We start from the raw sequence: 21,222 nt of genomic DNA, 5'->3' as shown, positions 1-21,222 counted from the left end.
CAGAGCGCTCTTCTGATTGGCGAATACGTTTCGAATGGCGCTTTCTCATTGGCGGGCCGGGGCTGCCGTTGAAATTTGAAATCCTGCGGCGGTGGTGGAGGGGGGCGCTGCTCGGCGGTGGCTGCAGCTGCGGGGGAGTTTCCGCCAGCCGGGACCGGTGCATCACCTCAGCTGAGTGTCTGCGGGCTCCAGCCCGGGCCCTGCCGGCAGGTGGGGGTCCTTTGGGGTGCCTCCTTGAGTTTGGGTGTGTGAGGGATGAGGGGGGAACTTGGGGTGGTGTGGGGCTGAGTGGGGGAGCAGCCTCAGGGGCTCCCTCTGCGGGCTTGGGGGTGGTGCGGCGTTGGGGGAGCCCCTGTCGAGGAGTCTCATGGGCACTTTCGTGAGCTTGGGACAAAAGACCTGTGGGGAACTTCTGTGAGTTTGGGGGTGAAGCAGAGCCGAGAGCTGTAGGGGTGACAGGGATTGGGTCGGGGGTGATGGGAGGGGAGCTCAGGGGCAACCCCATTAGTTTGGGGGCGCGGTGGGGCTTGGGGAGGCTCTTGAGAGCGTCCCTGTGTGTTTTGAGGGGGATATGGGGCTGTCAAGGACTTTGGGGTCTCTGAGTATGGGGTGGGGTGAGTAGGCGAATACACGTCGGCACCTCTGGGGGCCTTGCGGGGCCGGGGAGTTCTGGCAGTTCAGGCGGCCAGGGTTCGGTGGAGACACTCCGCTGAGTTTTGGAGTGGGTGATATGGGGCTGTCGTGGCACAGGAGCACTGGGGGGCTGTGCGAGAGGAGGTGTTGGGTTTTTGTTGTTGTTGTTTGTTTGTTTTTTAAAAAACAAACCTTAAAGCATGGTTGGGGCAGCGATGGGTAGGGACGGTTCTTCCCTGGCCTTGCTGCTTCTCCTCTGCCCGGCACGGAGGAGCCCCACACCGCCGGCCCCCGCCCCGGCTGCCTCTGACTCAGCCGGGAAGGTCAAGGCCATCTTTTGTGTCCATGCTACGAGCTGCTGGGCCCCGAGTGCCTGGTCCGGGCGTTAACGAGGCCTCTGGGCTTGGATCTGCATCCTCTGCCTGCTAAAGCTTGGCTTTGGCTAAAACTGCTGTGAATTCCCCTTCCTCGGACGCTCTGTTGAGAGTCGAGTGACTTCTGCAGTCAGGGGACATTCGTGATCATGAAGGAGTCTGTTAACCAGAAAAGTGTTGATTTGTTCTGACTCGAGATATTTGCACTAAAACTATACATATCTATCTATCTATATCAGTAATCTCTGTGTCAGTTTGTATGGAAATATTCATAGTACATACTAACTTGCTCTGTGAGCAAGTACTGTGCATCTTAGTTGCTGGAGAAGTGTAATTAGGTAGAAAAGTTCCATCTTTGTATGTTCAACAGCTCCTTTTGGTATTTGAGACCACATTGGTGATTTGGATGTTATATGCCCCAGTGATCATTAAGTAGGTAGTGGCCATGAAACCCTTAATTTACAAGCTATAGCTACCCAAGCTTTAATTATCTGATGTCATTGAATTTACATTCATTCTCAAACAGGATGACAGACTGCTGCTTGAGCCTGGATAAATATTATTCTAAAACTAGGAGCAGTTTCATTTTTGTGAACTTTGATTTGCCATAGTGGGAAAACTTGCTGCCTTTCACAACACTTCATGCATTGGACACTGCCTTACACAAAAATATGCCTTTAATAAAGCATCCCTTTCAATTTATCGCAGCTACTAGCAAATAAACTTGTGAAATAGAATTTAGATGAAATCTTGGTTGCAAATATTTTAAGTACATGCTGAAGTACTTTAATGATTTAATCCTAGGAAGGAGTTTGGTGTGTGGTGTGTTTTTTGTTTTTTTTTTTTTTTTTTTTAAAGCTTTAATATCTAAATTGCTGGGCAAACCCAGTATGTGTCTATGGGTATTTTAATGATCTGATTTAGCAATGGTGCACAAGTATTATAGCTCAGTGACAAACCTGAGGAATTCTCCAAATTAACCTCTCTTACTTGAGGGTTTTATTTTAGAAGGTGTTGCCAACTTTTTCATGTCTTAGGCTTTGTTTATAAAGTAATTACAGTAAACAACTGTAGTCTGTAAAGATCTATTTGATCTTTTGTCTTGATTTTAGTTTGGAATGAAGGAAAGTAATGAAGTTCACTTCAAGTTCTACAAGATGTTAGTATGAAAGTACTTTATGTATAAAATAACTTGGGTTAAAGTATGAATATGATGAAGAATAAAGGAGGAATGAAAGAGCTAACACAGGCTTACTCTTGCTTCTGTAGCCATTGTTTGCATTCCATTGGTGATTAAAAGCACTGTTGTTGGGCTCACAGACAAAGCAGCTGAGTTCAGTGCAGAGTATGAAGTGAATTTTCCCATGAGGATTAATGTAAGAGTGGGGAAATTCATGCGGAGACTTAAATACAGAAATTCAAATACATAAGGACAATGAGATTAAAAATGTGACTTAAAGTTTTCAGTGGGAGTGTTCTTGTTACCTCTTTATGACAGCTAAAACAATAATTTGGAATTCCCAGTTGATTTTTCTGAATTAATCTTGACTGCATGATGGAGGATGGAAAAACAAGCTAAGGCTCAGCTGTTTGATCAAATAAGCATTTGAAATAATTTAGAATGGTTATCCATTGCAGAAAGCCAATGTCTCTCCTCCACTTGATGATACCAATTACCTTGTATAAGCAGTATAATATAACACAAGTTCTTATGAAAGAAATCCCCTTGTAAGCAGTTTGACAGACAACTAACTGCTTCTCAGGGGTCATGTTGGATGGATGGTGGTTATGCTTGGATCTTGTGTAATGTGCCTTCTGTGCTCTCGTCCTGTTTTGGGGTTTGTCTGTTTTAAAGAAACAGCAGTAGCATTACTGAGCAGTAATGTTAAACCTTTAATAACAGTAGAGGCTCCAATGGGAATAAAAGGTAGACAGAGTTCAAGTACCTTTACTGTACTGGCTTGCCTGGCATACTCAATGTGTTCTTTCTCTATTCCTAACTGATTTTCACCTGTAGTCTTAGATGCAATGCAAGCTTTAGAGTCAAGTCCTTCACACTTGAAATACTAGTAAGATGAGATCAGCCTGCATGGTCTACTAAAGCTTATGCATGTCCACTCTAAGAACAATATTTAAGAAATGCCCTTTTAATTAATTGTTTTTCCAATTTGCATACCAATAATGTCTGTGCTGCGAAGGATTCTTAAGCACTATGTCTCTTACAAAAGCAGCACGTGCAGGAAAAAGCTAGATAACTTTATTCAGGACTGTGATTCTAAAGACACCCTAACTAACCAAATTTGTTGTTGCTGTTTACTGAGGTGCAATGTAGCAACGAGACCACGTGAATAAAATAGAGAAATGATTGTCATATGCCCTTTACAAAAGCTGTAATTTTGGTTAGCTAGATGCCCTATTAGGAGAGACATGACTCAAGTCGTTGCTGGCTTCAAGGGACTAGGAATGAGGAAATTTGCAAATGACAGAGCTCGCTTTAAAGGATGGACAGCTTAATTAGTAAGGACATGATGTTAACTGTAGAAAGTGTAACAATTAACTTCTCAGGCCTTCCACAAAAGCAGAGGGGCCGTGCGGTGCTGCACTTAGACGCTTTTGGAGTCTTCTGAGATGCATGTTTTTGTACGAAGATTTTCAGTGTTAATCTTTGCTAGCCAGTGCCAGGCTTCCCACTACTTTGATTATCTGAAAGTGCATCTGGCTGACCACACCCTCTCATTCATGCTGCCATGGTGTATGTGTTGATATTCTAGAATGAGTCTGCAGATTTTAAATGCAGAAAATGGAGAAAATGGAGGAAACGTCAATGATGATCTAACAGCGGAAGACTGTGGATTTTTCTTTGCACCTCCGGAACCTACAGGGAGACCTTCCATTCTACGTCTGTCCCAGAAAGAAAACTTGCCGCCAAAAAGTGTGGCAAAAGCTATGAAGGTAAACTTTTGATTTATTATTTCTCCTTTGATCGTTGCTACATGTGCTATTTGGAGCTTGAAAATATTGTGGTGTTCATGTTCTTCCTTTTTTTTCTTCCTTGCCCCTTTCTTAAAGGTAACTTTTCAAACTCCTCTAAGAGATCCTCAAACTCGAAAAATCTTAAGTCCTACTATGACTGACAAACTTGATGCCACTTTCACACTTGATGATTGCAGTGATGTCTTGGAGGATGATCTTTTATCTACATCCTTCAGTGTTGAGTAAGTAACGTGTTCACTGCTAGTAGTATTAGCAATGTGGGGCATACTCAGGTTAATTTTTCCCCCTCATAAACCTGTCTAGTTAAAATATAAGTTTGTATTTTATAGCAAGATGTAAACTACATAAAAAGACCAAAATTAATGTTGACTTTGCACAAACTTTTTCAAATATAATTGTCATTACTTTTCTTAAAATTTTATGTTGGTTGTAATATTGAATACTGAACTCAGTTTCTAATTCATCAATAACTGATTTTGTAGAGATGACTTACAATATTGGTAAACAGTTTAAGAGAAGAGAGATGCATTGGGCTGAGAGTACAAAACTTTCCTACAGTAAGGCTTTCATGTGAGACTATAACTATTCAGAAGCTAAGCATTAATGTCTTCTGTTGTATGTAGAGTAGTTTTCTCTCTAGATTTTTCTCCTTAAGATATATCTTCTGAAAAGTTAGCTTGAATTGACACCTTGAGTCAATGAGTGTTAAGATTAAAGAAAATCTAGCAGCACAAACTGCATATAACATCAATGTCAAGTACAAACAAGTTTGTGTGCATTTATAGTCTAGCAGCCTGGATCTCAAAGTGTGTTCTTCTCTAGACAGCTAGCAGGGGCCAAAGTCTGCAGTGTCCCAATTTGGGGCTTTGCAACTCTCCTTTACTAGAAATATTGTTACAATGGTAGAATAATATAGAATAATATAATGTTATTTAATAAGGCTCAATGCATGTTTTTCATTACAGACTTTTACAGCTCCTTTTTTTTTTTTTTAAAATATGTATAAACATCTGACATCTTTAATGCCCGGTGGCAAGAAATCTCAGATCTTAGTTTTGCCTTCTGCTAGGAATACATCCTTTTCCTTGTTTTTAATGACCCAGTTACTTTCATTTGACCTCTATTCTTGTTTTTTGGGAAGGGGACAAAGGAGAAATATGGGAACATTTAAATGTTTGGCTGTTAACTTGTATGCGTACTCTAGTTTAGAAAAGTACTTCTGAGCTAGCCACCACAATTTTTAAATAACTTAATAGCATTTATGGTTTTAGTTAGGACATAGTTATATATCAAGATATCGCTTTTACTGTACATATTCTTTCTACTTTAAAATATAAGGATCTGCTTGTAGCAAATAAGTGAAAGGACTGGGTGTTGCTGAAGGGTGTCACTTTCTGCTAGTCTCAATAAATTGAAGTTTCAAGCAGGTGTCTTCCTCTTGACTGGCATTTATCAGGTTAAAGACTGAAGGAGAAAGGGAGGGGCCTGAGCAGCTGAACCAGCCTGGGGCTGGGCTATTGCAGGGAAGAGGCGCTCAGAGCGGGTGAGAAGAGCTTCCTGAACTTTTATCTCAGCCTTTGCTTTGGAGCTTATCAAAGTGGTGTCTTTAGTAAGTGACTTTTAATCATGTTCTGTTCTACGGCAGATATGGATGGCACATAGAAATAATAACTTCACGAAGGGACAAAACAATGGGAGGAAATCCTGTTTCAGGAAGTAATGGCTTAACTCTCTGTAGTCTGAGGCTAAGTCTTAGAAGTTGAGTAGAGTTTGGGGAAATAACGTGGAGAGCAATAAATTGTAAAATACCCACAGTAGTGAGTGCACAAACTTTCTTTAACCTGTTTCTTGTGCTAGAGAATCTTATTTTTCTCTTACTGGAGAAGTATTTTCTTGTATACTGCTTTGCTCTTCAGATCTACTGTTGTACAGAGTTTAGAGTTTCTCAAGTCTAGGTTCTGTTCTGGTATGTAGGCTATCATAGATTAAATTCTGTGCATTCTTTCAGGGGAAAAATATCTGCAGAGTGACCCAAGTAATCACTAGAATTGGAGAACCTGAATCATGATGCAGTTTGGTCCATAGACTTGTGAGTCTGTCATGACTCACAGATGAATCTACATGAAAATGTACTACTAGTGCCTGTATTTGAGCTGCTTGTTGTTAATAACTCTTCCTAAGCAATCTGAATTTCACAGTCAAGTGAAACAGAGGTGTCCATGTGCTGTAGTAAGTAAAGCAGGCTCCAGTGGTGACTGGTGTATAATATATGAGGTAATACAGCTGTGTAGAACAGGTAGCTTAAGAATACTGACTAGTTTAAAGGATTGATCTCTGTGTACCAAAGTTCCTAACTTCTGACTGTGAAGGTGGCAACTGAATTTTTGCTGTATGATAATCTTTTGCTGTCAGCTGCCTTATGTCTCAAAAAAATTGGATTACTCTGAGCATATAAAGCTACTTGTGCAAATGTATTTCTAGAAATGATTTTGAATGATGTCTTAAAATAACTATAGCATGGGTGACCTGACTTTTTTTTTAAATGCAGCATATGTCAACAAAAGACTGAAGCTGAAGCAAATAATACAGTGAAAAATACACAAATGCCAGAGAAGGTCAGTGCAGCTCCTTACCCAGATGATGAGATGCCAGTGAAGAGTCGAGGTTCCTACAATCTTGATTTTGATAACTTAAATGACATCAATCCCTTTCAAAGTTCAGCGCAGTTGCAGAATTCTCCTGTAAATCTACGAAAGTCTCCTGTAAGAGCATCTAGCATCCCTGAAAAAGCTGTTGAAAAAAGTAATGAGTCTCTTCAAGATGATACAGCTTCTTTTGCCTCAAGCACAGCAAGTACAGAGCGCTCAGGTGAAGAGAAGACTCTTTTCTCTGGAAAAGAATCTGTATTGAGAGAGCTGGAGTCTAACAAACCCAGGGTATCCCCTAAGCAAGCAATCGGTGGCTCTGTGCAGGATGTGAAGTCTGTTTCCACAGATGTGAGCCAAATTGATAGTTCAGTGGGATTAACAGAAGTGCCTCCACCTCCTCCGCAGTCATCTGGCAGCTTAGGTCCCAGTGGTTCTGATGTAACTGATTCTCCTAAAACTAGCGAATCGAAGCCTGAGAATGTTTCAGTAGCAGAAAAAGCCTCTGCAGAAGAGTCAAAGCCTGTGGAAGAGGTGGCTATCTCCAAAGGGGAACCTGCAGAAAAGCCTGGCGTTACCAAGGCTGGACCAGTAAAACTGGAATTTGACTTTGATAATACCACTGCTAGAAAGCCACCTCCTAAGAGACTGGGTAAAAGACCTGGAATTAAGCCACCTTCCAAAAAAGCTCCTATTAACAAAACAAAAACAGAGAATACTGAAGTGCAAAATAGAAGTAATGTGGAAGATGAAATCCCTGTTCCCAAAGCATCTTATAAGTTGGACTGGGACAAATGTGATGATCCAGACTTTAATCCGTTTGGAGGAGGCTCTAAAATTTCCAGCTCACCCAAGTGTTCTAAACCTAGCCCTCAGGAAGGTCACTTGCAGAAGGAGCAGGACAGGACATCATCAAGAAGGGAGCCTCTTCCAGGGGAGCACGATAACATGCCAAGTACCTGTGAAACTCTTGAGAAAAGAGAACCTGAAAGTCTGTAAGTAAATCTATACCTGAATGTAGAAGCACCTTGAACTAATGTGAGGAAAAGATAGTTAATGATATCTCTAACTAGTTGATTCCTACCTCCTTGTCTTTCTCCAAGGTTGTCTGAGTCTGTTGCACATTGTAACCTTTAATAACACCTTGTAACAGCAGAGATCTCCTTGGGGAAAGCATCCTTTGGGCAAAGGATGTTCTTAAATCTGGTGAAATGGGAGGCAACAGGCACATATGGGAAGAGCATTAGTACTTTGGTCAAGTGGTTCTTTCCCAAATTCTCCAAGATTAGAGTAAAATGTGGAGAATTGTGTGGCTGCTGCTGCCTTAAAAACCCTCTGCCACCACAAAACCCAACCAGACCAAAGTGCCAGGTAAGTGGGCAGCATAGTTGCACATCATGCAGCACCTGAAAGGAGCAGGCAGTTGTGTCTTTGTGTAGCGTCCTGGCTGAACTGAGGTGCTGTTCCTTCCTTGCATGTGCTTTGCATCTGAATGTTGTCTCCAATAAAAAGGCTTGTCTCTAAAGTTGCATATTTTTGGTACCATGTAGAACTTTTTATTTGAGAATGGGAGATGTTGTGTTGCCTTTCCTAGAAAGTCTAACTATTAAAATGTCAGCATTGCTATAGATAGCCAAGTGCTTATCAGAACTAGATTGGTACAAGATGTTCATTTGACAGAAACATTTGCTTTCTTTATCCTTGTGTATCATGATCAGCTACCCTTTACCAGGGTAAAAAGTTAAGTTTGTGCTGTCAGCAGTTGCTAAAGTGTTGGACTTCTCTAATGTAGTTCTGTACTTTATACCAAGAATCGCTGTATTACTTTGGAAAGAGTGGCAGGCTGCTATTAATTCTGTTCTTAATTAGAGAAGCCAATCTTTAATTAAAATAATGGTCTTAACAAATGGAAATAAGACATCAGTGTTAAAAAAATATGAATAAGTGATCCTGCTGTGACTTGCTGCTTCCCAGGTAGCGCTGCTTCTGATGAAGGGAGAACTTTCTGTTGCTTAGGCTGTCAAGACTCTAAATTTACATCACCACCCTCCTTGGAGCTTTCTGTACTGTGGCAGTAGAAACTCTGAAATAAACTTATTTTGTGTGATGCTTCAGTGTATCTGGTAAACAGAATTCAGAACTATCTGTGTGACTTGAATTTCTTTATTTGCTTTAGGGAAGTCAGTAAACAGGCTGTGGTAGAAGACAAGCTGAGAACTCAAGAAGACAAGCCAGAAGTTCAGGCAGAAGCTGCACCTCTAGGACAGATAGACATGGTAAGGTATAGGAAACATAGCCAGTTCTTACCAAATTGTTCCATGAAAGAATTCTTTCACTTAACCTGTTAAACTCCTGTTTGGTATTTTGTCTAAGAATGTGTGTTTTTGTGTGTCTTCAGCATCTCTAGAATGAATATCAACTGTGCAGACTTGTCTTTTGAAGGTAACATCAGAGACAGCCAAATTGGTACCTTGGTATTTAGTGTCTTTTTTGATCAGGAATCACATATAATTACAAACATAGGGGTGTGGACTCTAAAAAATGTCTCCTGTATAATATGAGCTATTGGTAGTTTAGTTTCTGTGCCTGAGAACTCTTAGTTTATTATGCTGACTAGCCATAATAAACTAACTGCCCAGCTAGTTTATGACACACCAATCATTATCATGATTTTTTTTCATTGTATTTAAATCACTATTTGAACAGTAAAAAGTATTGCATGTTTTCTCATCAGGAGAAGCAAGAGAGCCCATCTAAAATGTCTCCAGCTAACGTCCCCTCCCAAGATAATTTGGTTTCTGCTGACAGTGGAGAAAATTTGATGTCTGCAGGTGAAAATAAACCTACTTCCCACAGAACTGAAGTAACAGCAGATGAGCAGACAGCAAGCACTGAACCTGAGGAAATCTTCAGACCATCATCAGAAGGTAAGCACATTTCTTTAGAACAGTCTGAAAGTATATTGTTACAGTAACTTCTGTGTATGTACTTCTCTACTTAGATTTTTGGAATTGATTCTTGTTCTTTGTCTCTCGTTTTGCTCTTCTGAAAGGACTGTAAAACCCACCTTGACTGGCAGGGGTGGGAAATGTACTTAAGCTTATTTCTAACTTCTGCTGGATTAAGTTAAATTCAAAGCTGGCTGTTGGCATTCAGTTGTCTGGAAGGATGAAGCTTAGGCTGGTACAGAAACAATGTTTTTAGAGTTTCATTGGCAGCTTTCTGTGCTGAAAAAATGCTCCCTTAAAATCACTTCTGCTATTAAGGAAACAATGTATTGAGAAATAGCTATTTCATTGTTCAAATCTGAGCTGTCTGCTCATGTTAGTGGTGAGATTGCCCATTTTACTCTTCTATGGGGCATTGTGTAAAAGAGTAGAATATCTGAATGTGCTTGCTACTTTAACCATAGGACAATAGAAGTTCCTCAACTGTGTGTTAAATTCTATGTATTCTTACAAGTATTTGAGGACAAATGGAAACTGTAAGTTCATTTAGCTTAGAAATTTTGCCTGATTTTTTTTTTTTAATGTTACTTTTTTCAGGTCCAGCTAAAAATAGAATATTTTTAGCAAATGTAAAACTAGAACTCATGTGGGAGCAGGGATTTATTTGTTTTATACAGATACCTGTTTCTGTCTGTGGGTGCTTCACTCTAAGATAATATGACAATATTGCATCTTCACTGTATCATTTCCTTCTTTTCCAGTTCTAGGAATGGGCATAGAAATAGACTATCTGGAACAGTTTGGGACTTCATCAGTAAGTATGACATTGAAATATTTTGTTTCCTTTCCTCTTCCCTCTGCCAGGGAGGTAAAATGAAACTGTCAAGCCTGAAATGTTTTTGTGAAATAACTTCACTTTGAACTTGCCGCCAGAAATACAGGTTCTATTCCAAAGGAATGTGTCTACAAGGCTGGGCAGGGGGTGATGGACGAAGGAACAGTCATAAGCAATTCTGCTAAGGATCAGAGGTCTTATGCTTTCATTTTGCAAACATGCTATTTTTCTTTAACAGCGGTGAAACTGAGATGGATGACATTTCACCTCTCTGGTTGCCAAAACTGCAAGAACATAATGCTTTGAAAGTGCAGGATCATTGTTTTGAAAATATTTCTTCCCAAGCTCTTTTGTTTTATGAGCAATTTCAGGAAATCTGTCTCTAAAATGGACATGTCATGTTCTAATCAGTTCAGCTTATTTATTCTTTCTCCTGCTTTGGTCCGGAGTAGGAGAGGCTCTGAATTTACAATGAATATGCTGAATTGAAATTGTTTTTTGGTCATGCTGTTTTTGTTCTTGTTGTATGAGCAAAGACAAAGAATGACATGCTCTGCTTGTTTGGCTTACAATACTATCTTTCCCTTTCAGTGTCTTCTGCTGGTTTTGAGTAGTTCATTAATATTTGCCCTTTTGGTTTTGTCTGTGAGCAGATGGAGTTCACTTGATATTACATAAGGACTTAAGCATGTGGGCACAGAGTTCTCTTACATAATTTTTCCTCCTGAGAACAATGCTCTGGACACTGAAGAACAGGCTCACCCTCTCTCCAGAGGATTATTTATATGTGTGTGTGTGGGATGTGTGTGTTGTGCTATGAAGCAGCAGGTCTGCCAGTTTATGCCTCTTTACCCTCAGTTCAAGGAGTCTGCCTTGAGGAAACAGTCGCTGTATTTGAAGTTTGACCCTCTGTTGAGAGACAGTCCGAGAAAACCAATATCTGGTACTACTGAAGCAAACATGAATGTCATGACAGCTCCACATCTGTGTGGGTAGGTATTGACTTAGTCTAGGCTCTAGTACAAAGCTTTACAAAGAAAGGCAGTGCTTGAATGTAATGGTGTATGTTTGTTCATTTTCAGTCCTGTTGCTAATATAAATAAACTACTTGAGGAAACTGAAAAGCCTGCAGCAAGTCTTCAAAATGAAGAAAAACCAAAAGGGCTAGATCTTCTGGGAACATTTACAGCTCGTGTAAGGGCATCTGGAGTGGTATTTGTTTTCATGTTGATATTTTGGGAAGGGGATTGGGCTAGGTTCTGGATTATGTGGATATTCTAAGGATCGCTCAAATAATGCTTATCTAAACTGTTATCCTAAAAAGCAGGTTGGATACTCATATCAAAGTTGAACTTTCTGGTGGACTTAATTTTATTAAGAATTAAAAGTCTTTCTTGTGGAAACTGGTGACATGACACGTGGTCTAGGAGAATTTGAGCTCTTTTTAAGAATCCTTTAATCAAGCAGTCTTTCTTGCAGCTGAAGCCACAATTTTAATTGCACCACTGGGATAAAAAGCACTACTTTTGATTAAACTTGATGCTTTGTAGTCTAAGGGTTATAGTTTGAACAGCCTTTTATCAACAGATCTGCCCACAGCAGTTCCTCCTGAAATGGTGCCTTTTTATCCTGGTGGGGAATGGTGTGGTGTCTTCTGCTTTGTTTCTGTTAGCTATAATTGGTGGATAGTAGTTTCTGTTATACCTTAAAGATAACTATGTGGTTCAAAAATATATCTACAAAGTAAGAAAGTTGTGGTAACAAAGTTATGGAGGTATTTTGGGTGTTAAGTAAAATATGTTGACTTAGTGTTGATTAATTTGCATACAACTAATCAATGGCATGAAGATAGGAATCTATTGAATCTCCACTTTTTTTTCCCCCTCTTCACAGGACTCAGAACCCCTTATTCCAGACTCCCTGACTAGTGACATTTCTCAGCTCCCTTTTGCTGCTTCCACAAACACTGCAGTGGATGCTATTATAGATGTGTTAAAATATAGCCAAAAAGACATGGATGCAGCTGTTGAACTGGTGAAGAGAGAGGTATGGTGACCCTTCCAAAGCGGAACTTTGTGCAGCCTTGAAGGTCACTTGTGTTTAGATTACCTGGTATAGATATCTATACTTGGTAATTCTTTCTATTGTACTTTGCATAAGCATCTCATTCTGAAAAGCTTGCTGTGCACTTGATAGGAGCAGTACGTATAGAACTCTTCAGAGCTAATATCTTAGGAAGTGTGGTAAATTTCACTGTTAGTCAGGTTCTGCCTTAGAAGTGGTCAGTATTAAAAAGCATCTGTTATTCGATGGAATGGTTAGGCTTAATATCAGTGATCTGAATGCTTTTTATTAAACCAGGTAGGAAATACCTCTTCTTACCACTGGGAAGAACTTTTTACACAACTATTTCCTTAAAACAAGATAAAATTGTAATGCTAAATCAGTGCAGTGTTGTTTTTGTTTTCCCTGTGGAATGGGGAGGCACAACAGTATGTCCAGCTGATAAAAGTGAGATCTGGAGCTTAGTCTGTAGGAAAAAAACATGAGAAGCAGTTGGTAGGATTTTAAGCATATTCTGTAACTATGTCCCTATGGAAATTCTGTTGAACACCCATCTTTTTACTGATGCAAGAAGAGTTATGTATACACTTACTTCAAAAAGCAGAATACTTGATTTGTTATGGCTTCTGGGTTATATAACCTTACAAATACTAAATAACTTAGGAGAGGTAATTAAACATAAATATCCTTACAGCTAATCATGTCACTTCAAAATTACCTTCAGGAGAACATGGAGCATTCAAAATTCCTAACTAGCTCTGCTGCAGGCAGTGACACTAAGGACATCAGACAAAGATGACCTGTGGTTATTTGCTGCTTAAGTCATTCTTTCCACTTAGAAAAGTCCGTGTCTTTGTACCCTAGGAGTAACTCTTGCTTGCTGTCATTTAGGAGGAGACTCTTAGCCAGCATATTGTCTAATCCAGGAAAACAAGTGCAGCTTTGACAGGACAGTTCTTAGTGCATTGATCTAAAATGAAGAATTTATATAATAACAGGGAGTAAAGCTTGTAATATCTTAAAACTGGGGCTCTAATCTCTCATTTCAGAGATGTATTTTAAACATGACAACATAGTTGTAGCAAGACAGGCATGACTGGATGATTCCAGCTGTGTGTCATATAAACAAATAAAAATGCTTGGAATTACTATATTAACATTAAAGGAAGACAAATTTTCAAATGACTTTTTGGTGACAAGACTCAAGAGGGAGAGGAGAGGAAAAAAGCCTCATTGTCTCCCTTCTGGGCAAATGCAGCACTTCAGAGAAGCATGTTTTGTTGTTCTGGGTCTACTGAGCAACCTCTGAGTTTACAAATGAAAGTTTCTAGCCAGTTTCCATCTTCACCCATTTTTGGTTTTGTAACACTTATTTCTAGCCTAACTATCGTTAATTCTTTATATTTTGGTACGTTATTTTTTCACATCTGCCTCCCTTCCTGATATCTGAAATATTATAATACATTTAAAACTAGCTTTCTCAAAAAGAAATACTAAAAAAATCAGTGCACTACAGTATACTGTGCAACTTTGAGGTGGAATCAGCAGTAAACACATTGTCTTGTTAAAAATTCCAGGTGGTTTTATATATTTTGGGCCTCTTACTGAAGGCCTCACACACTGCAGTCAGATATCAGTGTTAAGGTTCTTAATAGAAACTCTAAGACAACATTAAATTTATGGAGTTTGCACAAAGCATTTAGCAAAGAGTGCTTCTGCTGCTTAATACTGTTGCCGTGAGGTCTGCTTTAATTCAACTGATGTGAAATAGGTGTGGTTATTCTTAAATGAACTGAAGCATCTTTAAATTTGGAAGCATAGTCAGGGAAGGATTAAATGTTGAGTATAAATTACTCCAAACAGCAAATTAATCTTGGCTAGAGTAGACTTCTATAATTTGTACTTTCCTCTGTTAAGATTAGCAAATTTTTGTGGTTTATTTTGCCTGCCTTTTAAATACATGTCACCTGAGATAATAGTTCTTGAGAGAATGTAACTGCCCAAGGAATTATGATCTACATATAGGATGGGTAAGAGTAGCCAAGAGGTTGATTGAGGTGGTTCCGATCTTACTATTTGAAAAGAGATATCGGTAACATTGAGTGGGTATCATGCATATAAAAATCTGCATATCAATCCACATCTTATTTTCCTCACATTTGTAATGAAACACTTAATTTTGATTCTGTTAAGCAGTTAGAATGTAGCACTCTGTATCAAGTTATAAGTATTCCTAAGCTGCCTTTCAGACTGTTCTGAGTATCAAATCTTGTATCTCTTCCCATGCAAGAAATAAAGGTTTACTTTCTCCCTCAAAGGTTCAAGAGAAACAGTTGGAGACTCAGGAATGGAAAAGAAAGTATGATGTGCTTCATATGGAATACAAGGAAATGGGGTATGAATTCATCCTGATTTTTATATCAGCTTATTTACTCAAGCAACTTTTCCTAACTTGTATTCAACTTTATTTTTCATGTTTTTTTAGAAAAATAGTTGCTGAGTTCGAAAGTACAATAACACAAATGATGGGTAAGTTCCACATTTACACTTCGAATAGCTTGAGGCCAGTGGGGCATGCTTAACCTCAGGTTACTAACCGAAGTTAGTAGTCTTTCACTTCTGATGGCATAAATATTTCAAGTGCTTCCAGGGTGAGTGTAAGGCTTCAGACAACAGTAGTTAGTTACGCTTTTATGTATATTCATATGGACATGATGTCGCTTGGTGGGTAATGATGACTTCCTGAATCAGGCGTGAACACATCTTTTTCTTATTGTCCAGTGGAGCTGTTGGTTTATTAAAACTGGTGGGTTGTTGTCTGTACCTCGCGTTTAACTGCTGATTATCTGACCTCATTTCAGTGATAAGATGTCAATAGGAGCTCTTGCTGGACACATCTGGCCTTTACTTCAGCTTCAAAGCTAGGAGGATATTGAATGAAACTTTTGTTGTATAGGTAGATTCTCCTAGTTCAAAGCTGAATAGCCTAATCTGTGCCTCACTTAAATTTAGTTCTTTAAGGAGACTGAATATTAGGTCAGTGCTTTTGTGCTGCTTTAAGCCTGTGGGAAGCATAGCTCAGATGTCCTAACAAAATTGTCCTGAAAGAGTTTGCTGCACTAGTTCGGCTTGTTATCCCAGTCTTCTCTGGATCTTCCAGCTATTGTGTATATCTAATGAAAAATATTTTTTTATTCCTTCTATCACAACACTTGGGGCTTCTGTTATGGTAAACTTGGGTGTAATATTTTGACTACATAGCAGGAAAAACAATGATTTGGCAAGCACCTTATAACTGGTTTTTAATGGCTTTAGGGTTGGTATGAGGTAGTATGTAGCAAATAGAGAATGTGACTGCTTCCCTAAAAGCAAAGCTATGGGATCCTTTCAGAGGAGCATTATGTTCCTCTGAAACCCTTTGCATTATCTGAAAACTTATGCATGATGAAACCCTTTTTCTGCTTAAGAGGAAGAATTGTAGATGTAGGAGTTATCTGTCCATACTATAGAACTAGTTTTATGCTAATGTAATAACTATCATGAGTGTAACCCTGTGAACTCCCTTTCTTTAGAGGATGCTCAGAAGCAGAAGGAATTTTCAAAGAAAGAAATGCAGAAGATGGTGGAAGAGAAGCAACAAGTCATTTCAGATCTCAACTCTATGGAGAAATCTTTCTCTGAACTCTTCAAACGATTTGAAAAACAGAAAGAAGTGCTAGAGGGTTACCGCAAAGTAAGATGTTATAATGCAAATAATATCCTTCCAAGATAGATGAAACTTGGTGGAGAGGTAATGATGGATTTCTAGAGCAGCCATTAATTAGCTAGTGTAGGTACTACCTGTAAAACCAGGTGCTAAGTTGTTTATTTAAAGATTTAAAAAAATTACTGGCTTGTTGTATTTAGTTGCTGGCTTAAAGTATGATAATGATCTCTCTGTTAGAAGCCAAAATTTCTTCAAACAGAAGAATGAGCTGTTTCTTGCTGCAGGCATATCACTTTTCTGTTAATCATAGAGACAGACTCTTATGTCATGACTGCTGTGTAAGGGCAGGTTGTTTCTACTACATCATGTTGAATGGAGACGAAAGATGATTTGCTATTGCAAGTCAAAATGCTAATAGTTTATTTGGTGTTCTGTAGCTAAAAACAAACAAACAAACCCCACATCACCAAAAAAAAACCCCACAAACAAAAACAGAACAAAAAACCTCCAAACTTGGTAAAGTCAGGCCTTCATTCTGTAGTATCTTCAGAGGCTAGCAGAATGAAGCTCATGAGCAGCATAAGCTATAGTTTCTTATTGCATGAAATGCATAAATATTGATTCAGTAGTGTTTGGAAAAAATGCCTTCAGACTTTTCCCTTTGGTTATCCTTTAATGTCCTTTATTTACTCAAGCTTAGAACTAGCCTGTTAAAGTTTTGTAGTATCTAAGTTTGAGAAACAGGCATAACGTCTGTGTTATGATTTAAGTTTCTGCCTTCCTACCACATGTCAGCCGCCTTTCATTTTGTGTCCCTTCCTTCTCTCCACCTGAAATTCAGAAACCCTTTCCTTAGCACAGAGTTAAAGCGTCACTTGGAAACAGAATTGCTCAATTCAAGAGCTGGAATTAGCAGAGTGTCTTAGCATTTATTTCAAACAGTTCCAACTTGTTATAATAGCTAATAAAACAAGGTGTCATAGTGTCTGTGCGTACCAAGGTAACTTTCTTGCTGTTAACATTGGATTCATTTATGTCAGGGTCCAAAGCCTCAATTGTTCCATGGATTTCCCATTTACTAAAGTTTGCTACTGAGTAAACAGTATATTGGGAGGGAAATAAGGTGAATAAATCTCAGTTTGCAAAGCTAAGAGTTGAAAGGGGGGACCTTTAGTCCTTGTGTAGGTCTGTGGGGCTTCACAGTTATTCTTGTTACTCTTATGAGCAAATATCGCTGCTTCGGTGTAGTCAAACACCCCATTTGTGGAGTGGAGAGATTCTTTCATCTACTAGCATATATAAAGCTAACCAAATTTCTTGGTTTTGCGACAGAATGAAGAAGCTCTGAAAAAATGTGCTGAAGAATACCTGGCTAGAATTAAAAAAGAGGAGCAGAGATATCAGGCATTAAAGGCACATGCTGAAGAAAAGCTGCATCAGTAAGTACAATGTCAAGAAGCCAAGTACTGGGAGTGAAATATATATCACAGTTACTGCAAAATGTTGTTAACTTACAGCAAGACTTGGCTGAAAACATTTTTAGCTTGGAGTTTCATCCAAATTATATGCGTCTAGGGTGATTCCATGAGCGGTTTTGCTGTGCTGTCTGAAGGGAATGTAAACACCATGTTGCTTCTGTTTCAGAGCAAATGAGGAAATTGCCCAGGTACGAAGCAAAGCGAAAGCGGAGACTGCAGCACTGCAAGCCAGTCTCCGCAAAGAACAAATGAGGATCCAGTCTTTAGAGACAAGCCTTGAACAAAAGGTTAGTCAAAATGCCACAGGTGAGCCTCTTCAAGCTGTTGCCTTACGTTAGGTCAAGAAGGACCAGTGCTATAGAAATAGCCATGCTAAGCGTGCTGGTTTTGTTGGCTTCTGTCTTGGCAGGTTTTGGGAAATAGGCATTGAAACTTTAAGGTACAACTCTTATGTTGACTCATCTATATGTTTAGATTTTTTTGGAGCAGGTTTGTTCCCATAGGTGGGTCACAGAAGTGGTCAATCCAGGCTCATGTATCAGGAGGTTGTCTGAACTTGCAAAGGAGATGGTGATCTAAAGCTTAATCATGTCCCAGAGCAGAATCTGGGGATGAATCTTGAATCACTGTCTGGTTCAGCATGTTCATTTCCATGATTTGTAAGCTATTAGCACTAATACAGACTCCGTATTGACTGAACTATTTTAATATCATTTAGGGCATTAATCTTTGTATTTGATATTTCATATTATAACAGGTAGTCTTAGAGTGTCTTAAAAGCACAGTCTCCTTTTTTAGAAACCTGCAAAGAAAAGCTTTTTGAGAGTCAAGAGTCATATTGCTGGAAATGCATGCTAGGAGTTCTACTGCATCATGGTTGTATCTTTGCTGGTGTTGAGGATTCAGAAATATCTAATACAGACATGTTCCTGTTAGGAAAAAGTCCAGTATTTGTGTTAGTCTTCAGCGTATGGCTAAGGTTTGCATAGCTGAGGAAAAAGCGGCCTGTAACTGGAGAGATGAGACAAGCCATTTAATGCAGAACTAGTTTTGTTCCTGTTATAGGTACAGTAATATGTTACGTTAAACACTTCTATATTAAAATGGTTTGACCGTATATGGAATTACAACAAACTGGAATTTATTGCCACATGTCAGTAAAAGCATCAAAGCAGCATGCCACACAATTGTCTTTCTCAAAGATTAAAATCTAAACTGTTACTGCCTTGAATTTCAGTGCATCTAACAGACTTTGAGTCTGAATAGTCTTATTTCCCTAGATCAATTGGTCTTCACATTATGGGAAAATCTGTGGAAGAAGTAGAAACAGTATAGTGGACTATGACTCATTGCCTAAGGCATCTGAGGCTGTCGTGTGACCTTTATGAAGTAGCATGTCCTTTAGAGTAAAAGTGCAGGAGTCATTAGCATGTAAATGGACTTTCTGTCCCACAAGTTGGAAAACATGACTTGTGACTCAGCTAACTGCACAGATGTAGCATAGCTTAGCCATACCTCAGACTCACTCCTTTTTTTTATCTCCTGTCTTCAACAGACTAAAGAAAACGATGAACTAACGAAAATCTGTGATGATTTGATCTCGAAGCTGGCTAAAGATTGATAGCTTAACTGTCTTGTAAATATGTCCAGTCTTTCTTCCTGTCTTGTGTGTTCACTCTTTTTAAATTGTTTATGTGAGAAAGAAATAAAATTCTCGATTTGCACTTGTCTTGCGTATTATTTGCTGTATCTTTTGCAGGAAACATCGAATTTAAGTTCAGTTTCTGCTTCCACTAGGTGGTGATGTCTTGCATAATGTTTTCACATGTTGCTCAAAGGAAAAACTTCTGATAGTCTCACCCTCAGTCTTTTCTCTGTTGAAGAACACTAGGGTTATGTGCTTTGCTGGTGGGGGTCAGCATGGACTGTGTCACTTATTTTGTACTTCCTGCTGTCTCACTTGAAACATTCCAGAGGTACAAGATTATAACAAAATTTGACCTGTCACAAATGCTATAAAGTACTTAGTGATGGAAAAAAAAAGGAACTTTGTTTTTTGAGAGGAGCTGGCGTGATTCCTTTTCTGCAGGCAAGCTGAGCAGAGCACTGAATAGCAGGGCAGATCACTTACTACTCTGTCTCCAGGATTTTCTTCATATCATTAGTCTGTCTGATGCTCTTGACTTTCCAGTCACCACTTGGAAAATTCCCTGCCACTTCCCTGCAATGGAAAGCCTTGAGAGATGTAGGCTGCAGGCCATAAGTTAAGCCAGCTTTAATTAGGGCTATAGCAGACATCTTGGATAAGCTGTTACTACCTTACAGATGTTAACAGGATTGTCTCATTGCAAGCTACAGCATTTTATCTCTGATATTACTGTATTGGGGCCCTTTTCATGTAAGAGTAGTTTGCCAGGGCAGGTGGAAATACGAGTGGCAGTGCTTAGGAGTTGGGGGATTACTCTGCGTTTAGGTATTAGTGCTCAGTGTTGTGTATTGGGAACTGTGTAGCAGGAATATCCCATAGTGCAGAACAGGTCTACAGTTGGTTAACACACTTCAAGTTCATGGTATGTGGGGTTTTATTGTGGTTTCTGCACCAACCTGAGGGTGTCAGTATGACAATATTGAATGCCTGGCTCCAGAAGTTGTGCTGCTGTATGTTTTCTTTAACTTGTACCTTAGGAAAGTACCAGATAGTAGCAGAGAAAAACAATTAGTCATGTAACAGAGTGTATGACAGCAAAATTTACTCCCTGCCTTAATTTCAAAGAGCAGGAATTACTCCAGATCATCTTGGGATGTTCCTTTGTATATAGACTCAACAATAAAAGGGAGCTATCTTGTATTTGGTCTAATTTGTGAACTGTCTTGCTCATGTGTGTTTTAATCATGGCAAATGATCTCTGTTAAAGTCCTCAAGGAGTACTGAGGCTGCAGATTGTTGGCGTACATGACATAAGGTTCAGCATACAGCCAAAGGCTGGATCTGCTTGTTCCTCTGTGGTGTTGGATCATCTCAGCAGTGTGATGAGCCAGACAAGCTGGTCTAAGGGAATGGGTGTTGGCTGGACAAAACTGCTGTTTTGCAGTGGGCCAGTGTGCTGGGCAGGTTTACTTTGTACATCTTTGTCCTGGTTTTGTTAAAAAACAAGTTTTTCTTTTAGTGAATTTGCCTGTCAGCTAAAGCTTCATATTAGCTGCATTTTTCTGGAGAAGCAGACACATGTTTTGGTAAACATAGCAATGGAATCCAAAGTTATTGATAAACATGGATGGACACCTTGTGAAGGGGCAACGAGAAACAGGTGACCAAGAAACTGACCAACTGTGTATAACATCCCATTTACGTGAATACTTCATATAAAAGTGGGAGATCATGAGGATCTCATCCCCTTTTCCCTTTTGCTTATGGCTGACTTTAGGAGAGGACCTTGTGAGTTGTCCCTGTGAACTGAGGCCAGTGACAGACTGAATCCAGCTCCGGCTGGCTGCAGAGTCCAGTCCAGGACTTTGGGTGCCAGCTCTGCAGTTGCTGAGACTTT

The 21,222-nt window shown here is 39.5% G+C and overlaps 1 protein-coding gene across 4 annotated transcripts; it reads left to right on the top strand.

Moving 5' to 3' along the window:
• The first annotated feature begins 112 nt into the window (after positions 1-112).
• Positions 113-19,401, top strand: TACC3 (transforming acidic coiled-coil containing protein 3). 4 transcript variants are annotated; one of them, XM_080343431.1, is made up of 16 exons: positions 113-210; positions 3,779-3,959; positions 4,077-4,222; positions 6,550-7,641; positions 8,823-8,922; positions 9,381-9,573; positions 10,356-10,408; positions 11,288-11,421; positions 11,512-11,623; positions 12,323-12,475; positions 14,812-14,888; positions 14,979-15,022; positions 16,066-16,226; positions 17,532-17,638; positions 17,844-17,964; positions 19,233-19,401. In XM_080343431.1, the coding sequence occupies exons 2-16, from the start codon at positions 3,780-3,782 to the stop codon at positions 19,296-19,298; spliced, it is 2,739 nt and encodes a 912-aa protein (XP_080199557.1). In that variant the 5' UTR covers positions 113-210; position 3,779; the 3' UTR covers positions 19,299-19,401. The 4 variants fall into 4 exon arrangements, with proteins under 4 accessions (XP_080199557.1, XP_080199558.1, XP_080199560.1 ...); XM_080343432.1 differs by lacking the exon at positions 113-210 and adding an exon at positions 226-244; XM_080343434.1 differs by lacking the exons at positions 113-210; positions 4,077-4,222 and having other exon boundaries at positions 3,838-3,959.
• Positions 19,402-21,222: the final 1,821 nt, after the last annotated feature.

The sequence above is a fragment of the Nesoenas mayeri genome, assembly GCF_963082525.1.
Source record: "Nesoenas mayeri genome assembly, chromosome: 4".
NCBI classification, from domain to species: Eukaryota; Metazoa; Chordata; class Aves; order Columbiformes; family Columbidae; genus Nesoenas; species Nesoenas mayeri.
This window is presented reverse-complemented; position numbering and strand designations above follow the sequence as displayed.

Coding starts and splice junctions, on each gene's coding strand:
- TACC3 (XM_080343431.1), top strand. CDS start 3,780: ATGAGTCTGCAGATTTTAAATGCAGAAAATGGAGAAAATGGAGGAAAC. Junction 7,642..8,822: donor AAAAGAGAACCTGAAAGTCT/GTAAGTAAATCT, acceptor TATTTGCTTTAG/GGAAGTCAGTAAACAGGCTG. Junction 17,965..19,232: donor AGACAAGCCTTGAACAAAAG/GTTAGTCAAAAT, acceptor TGTCTTCAACAG/ACTAAAGAAAACGATGAACT.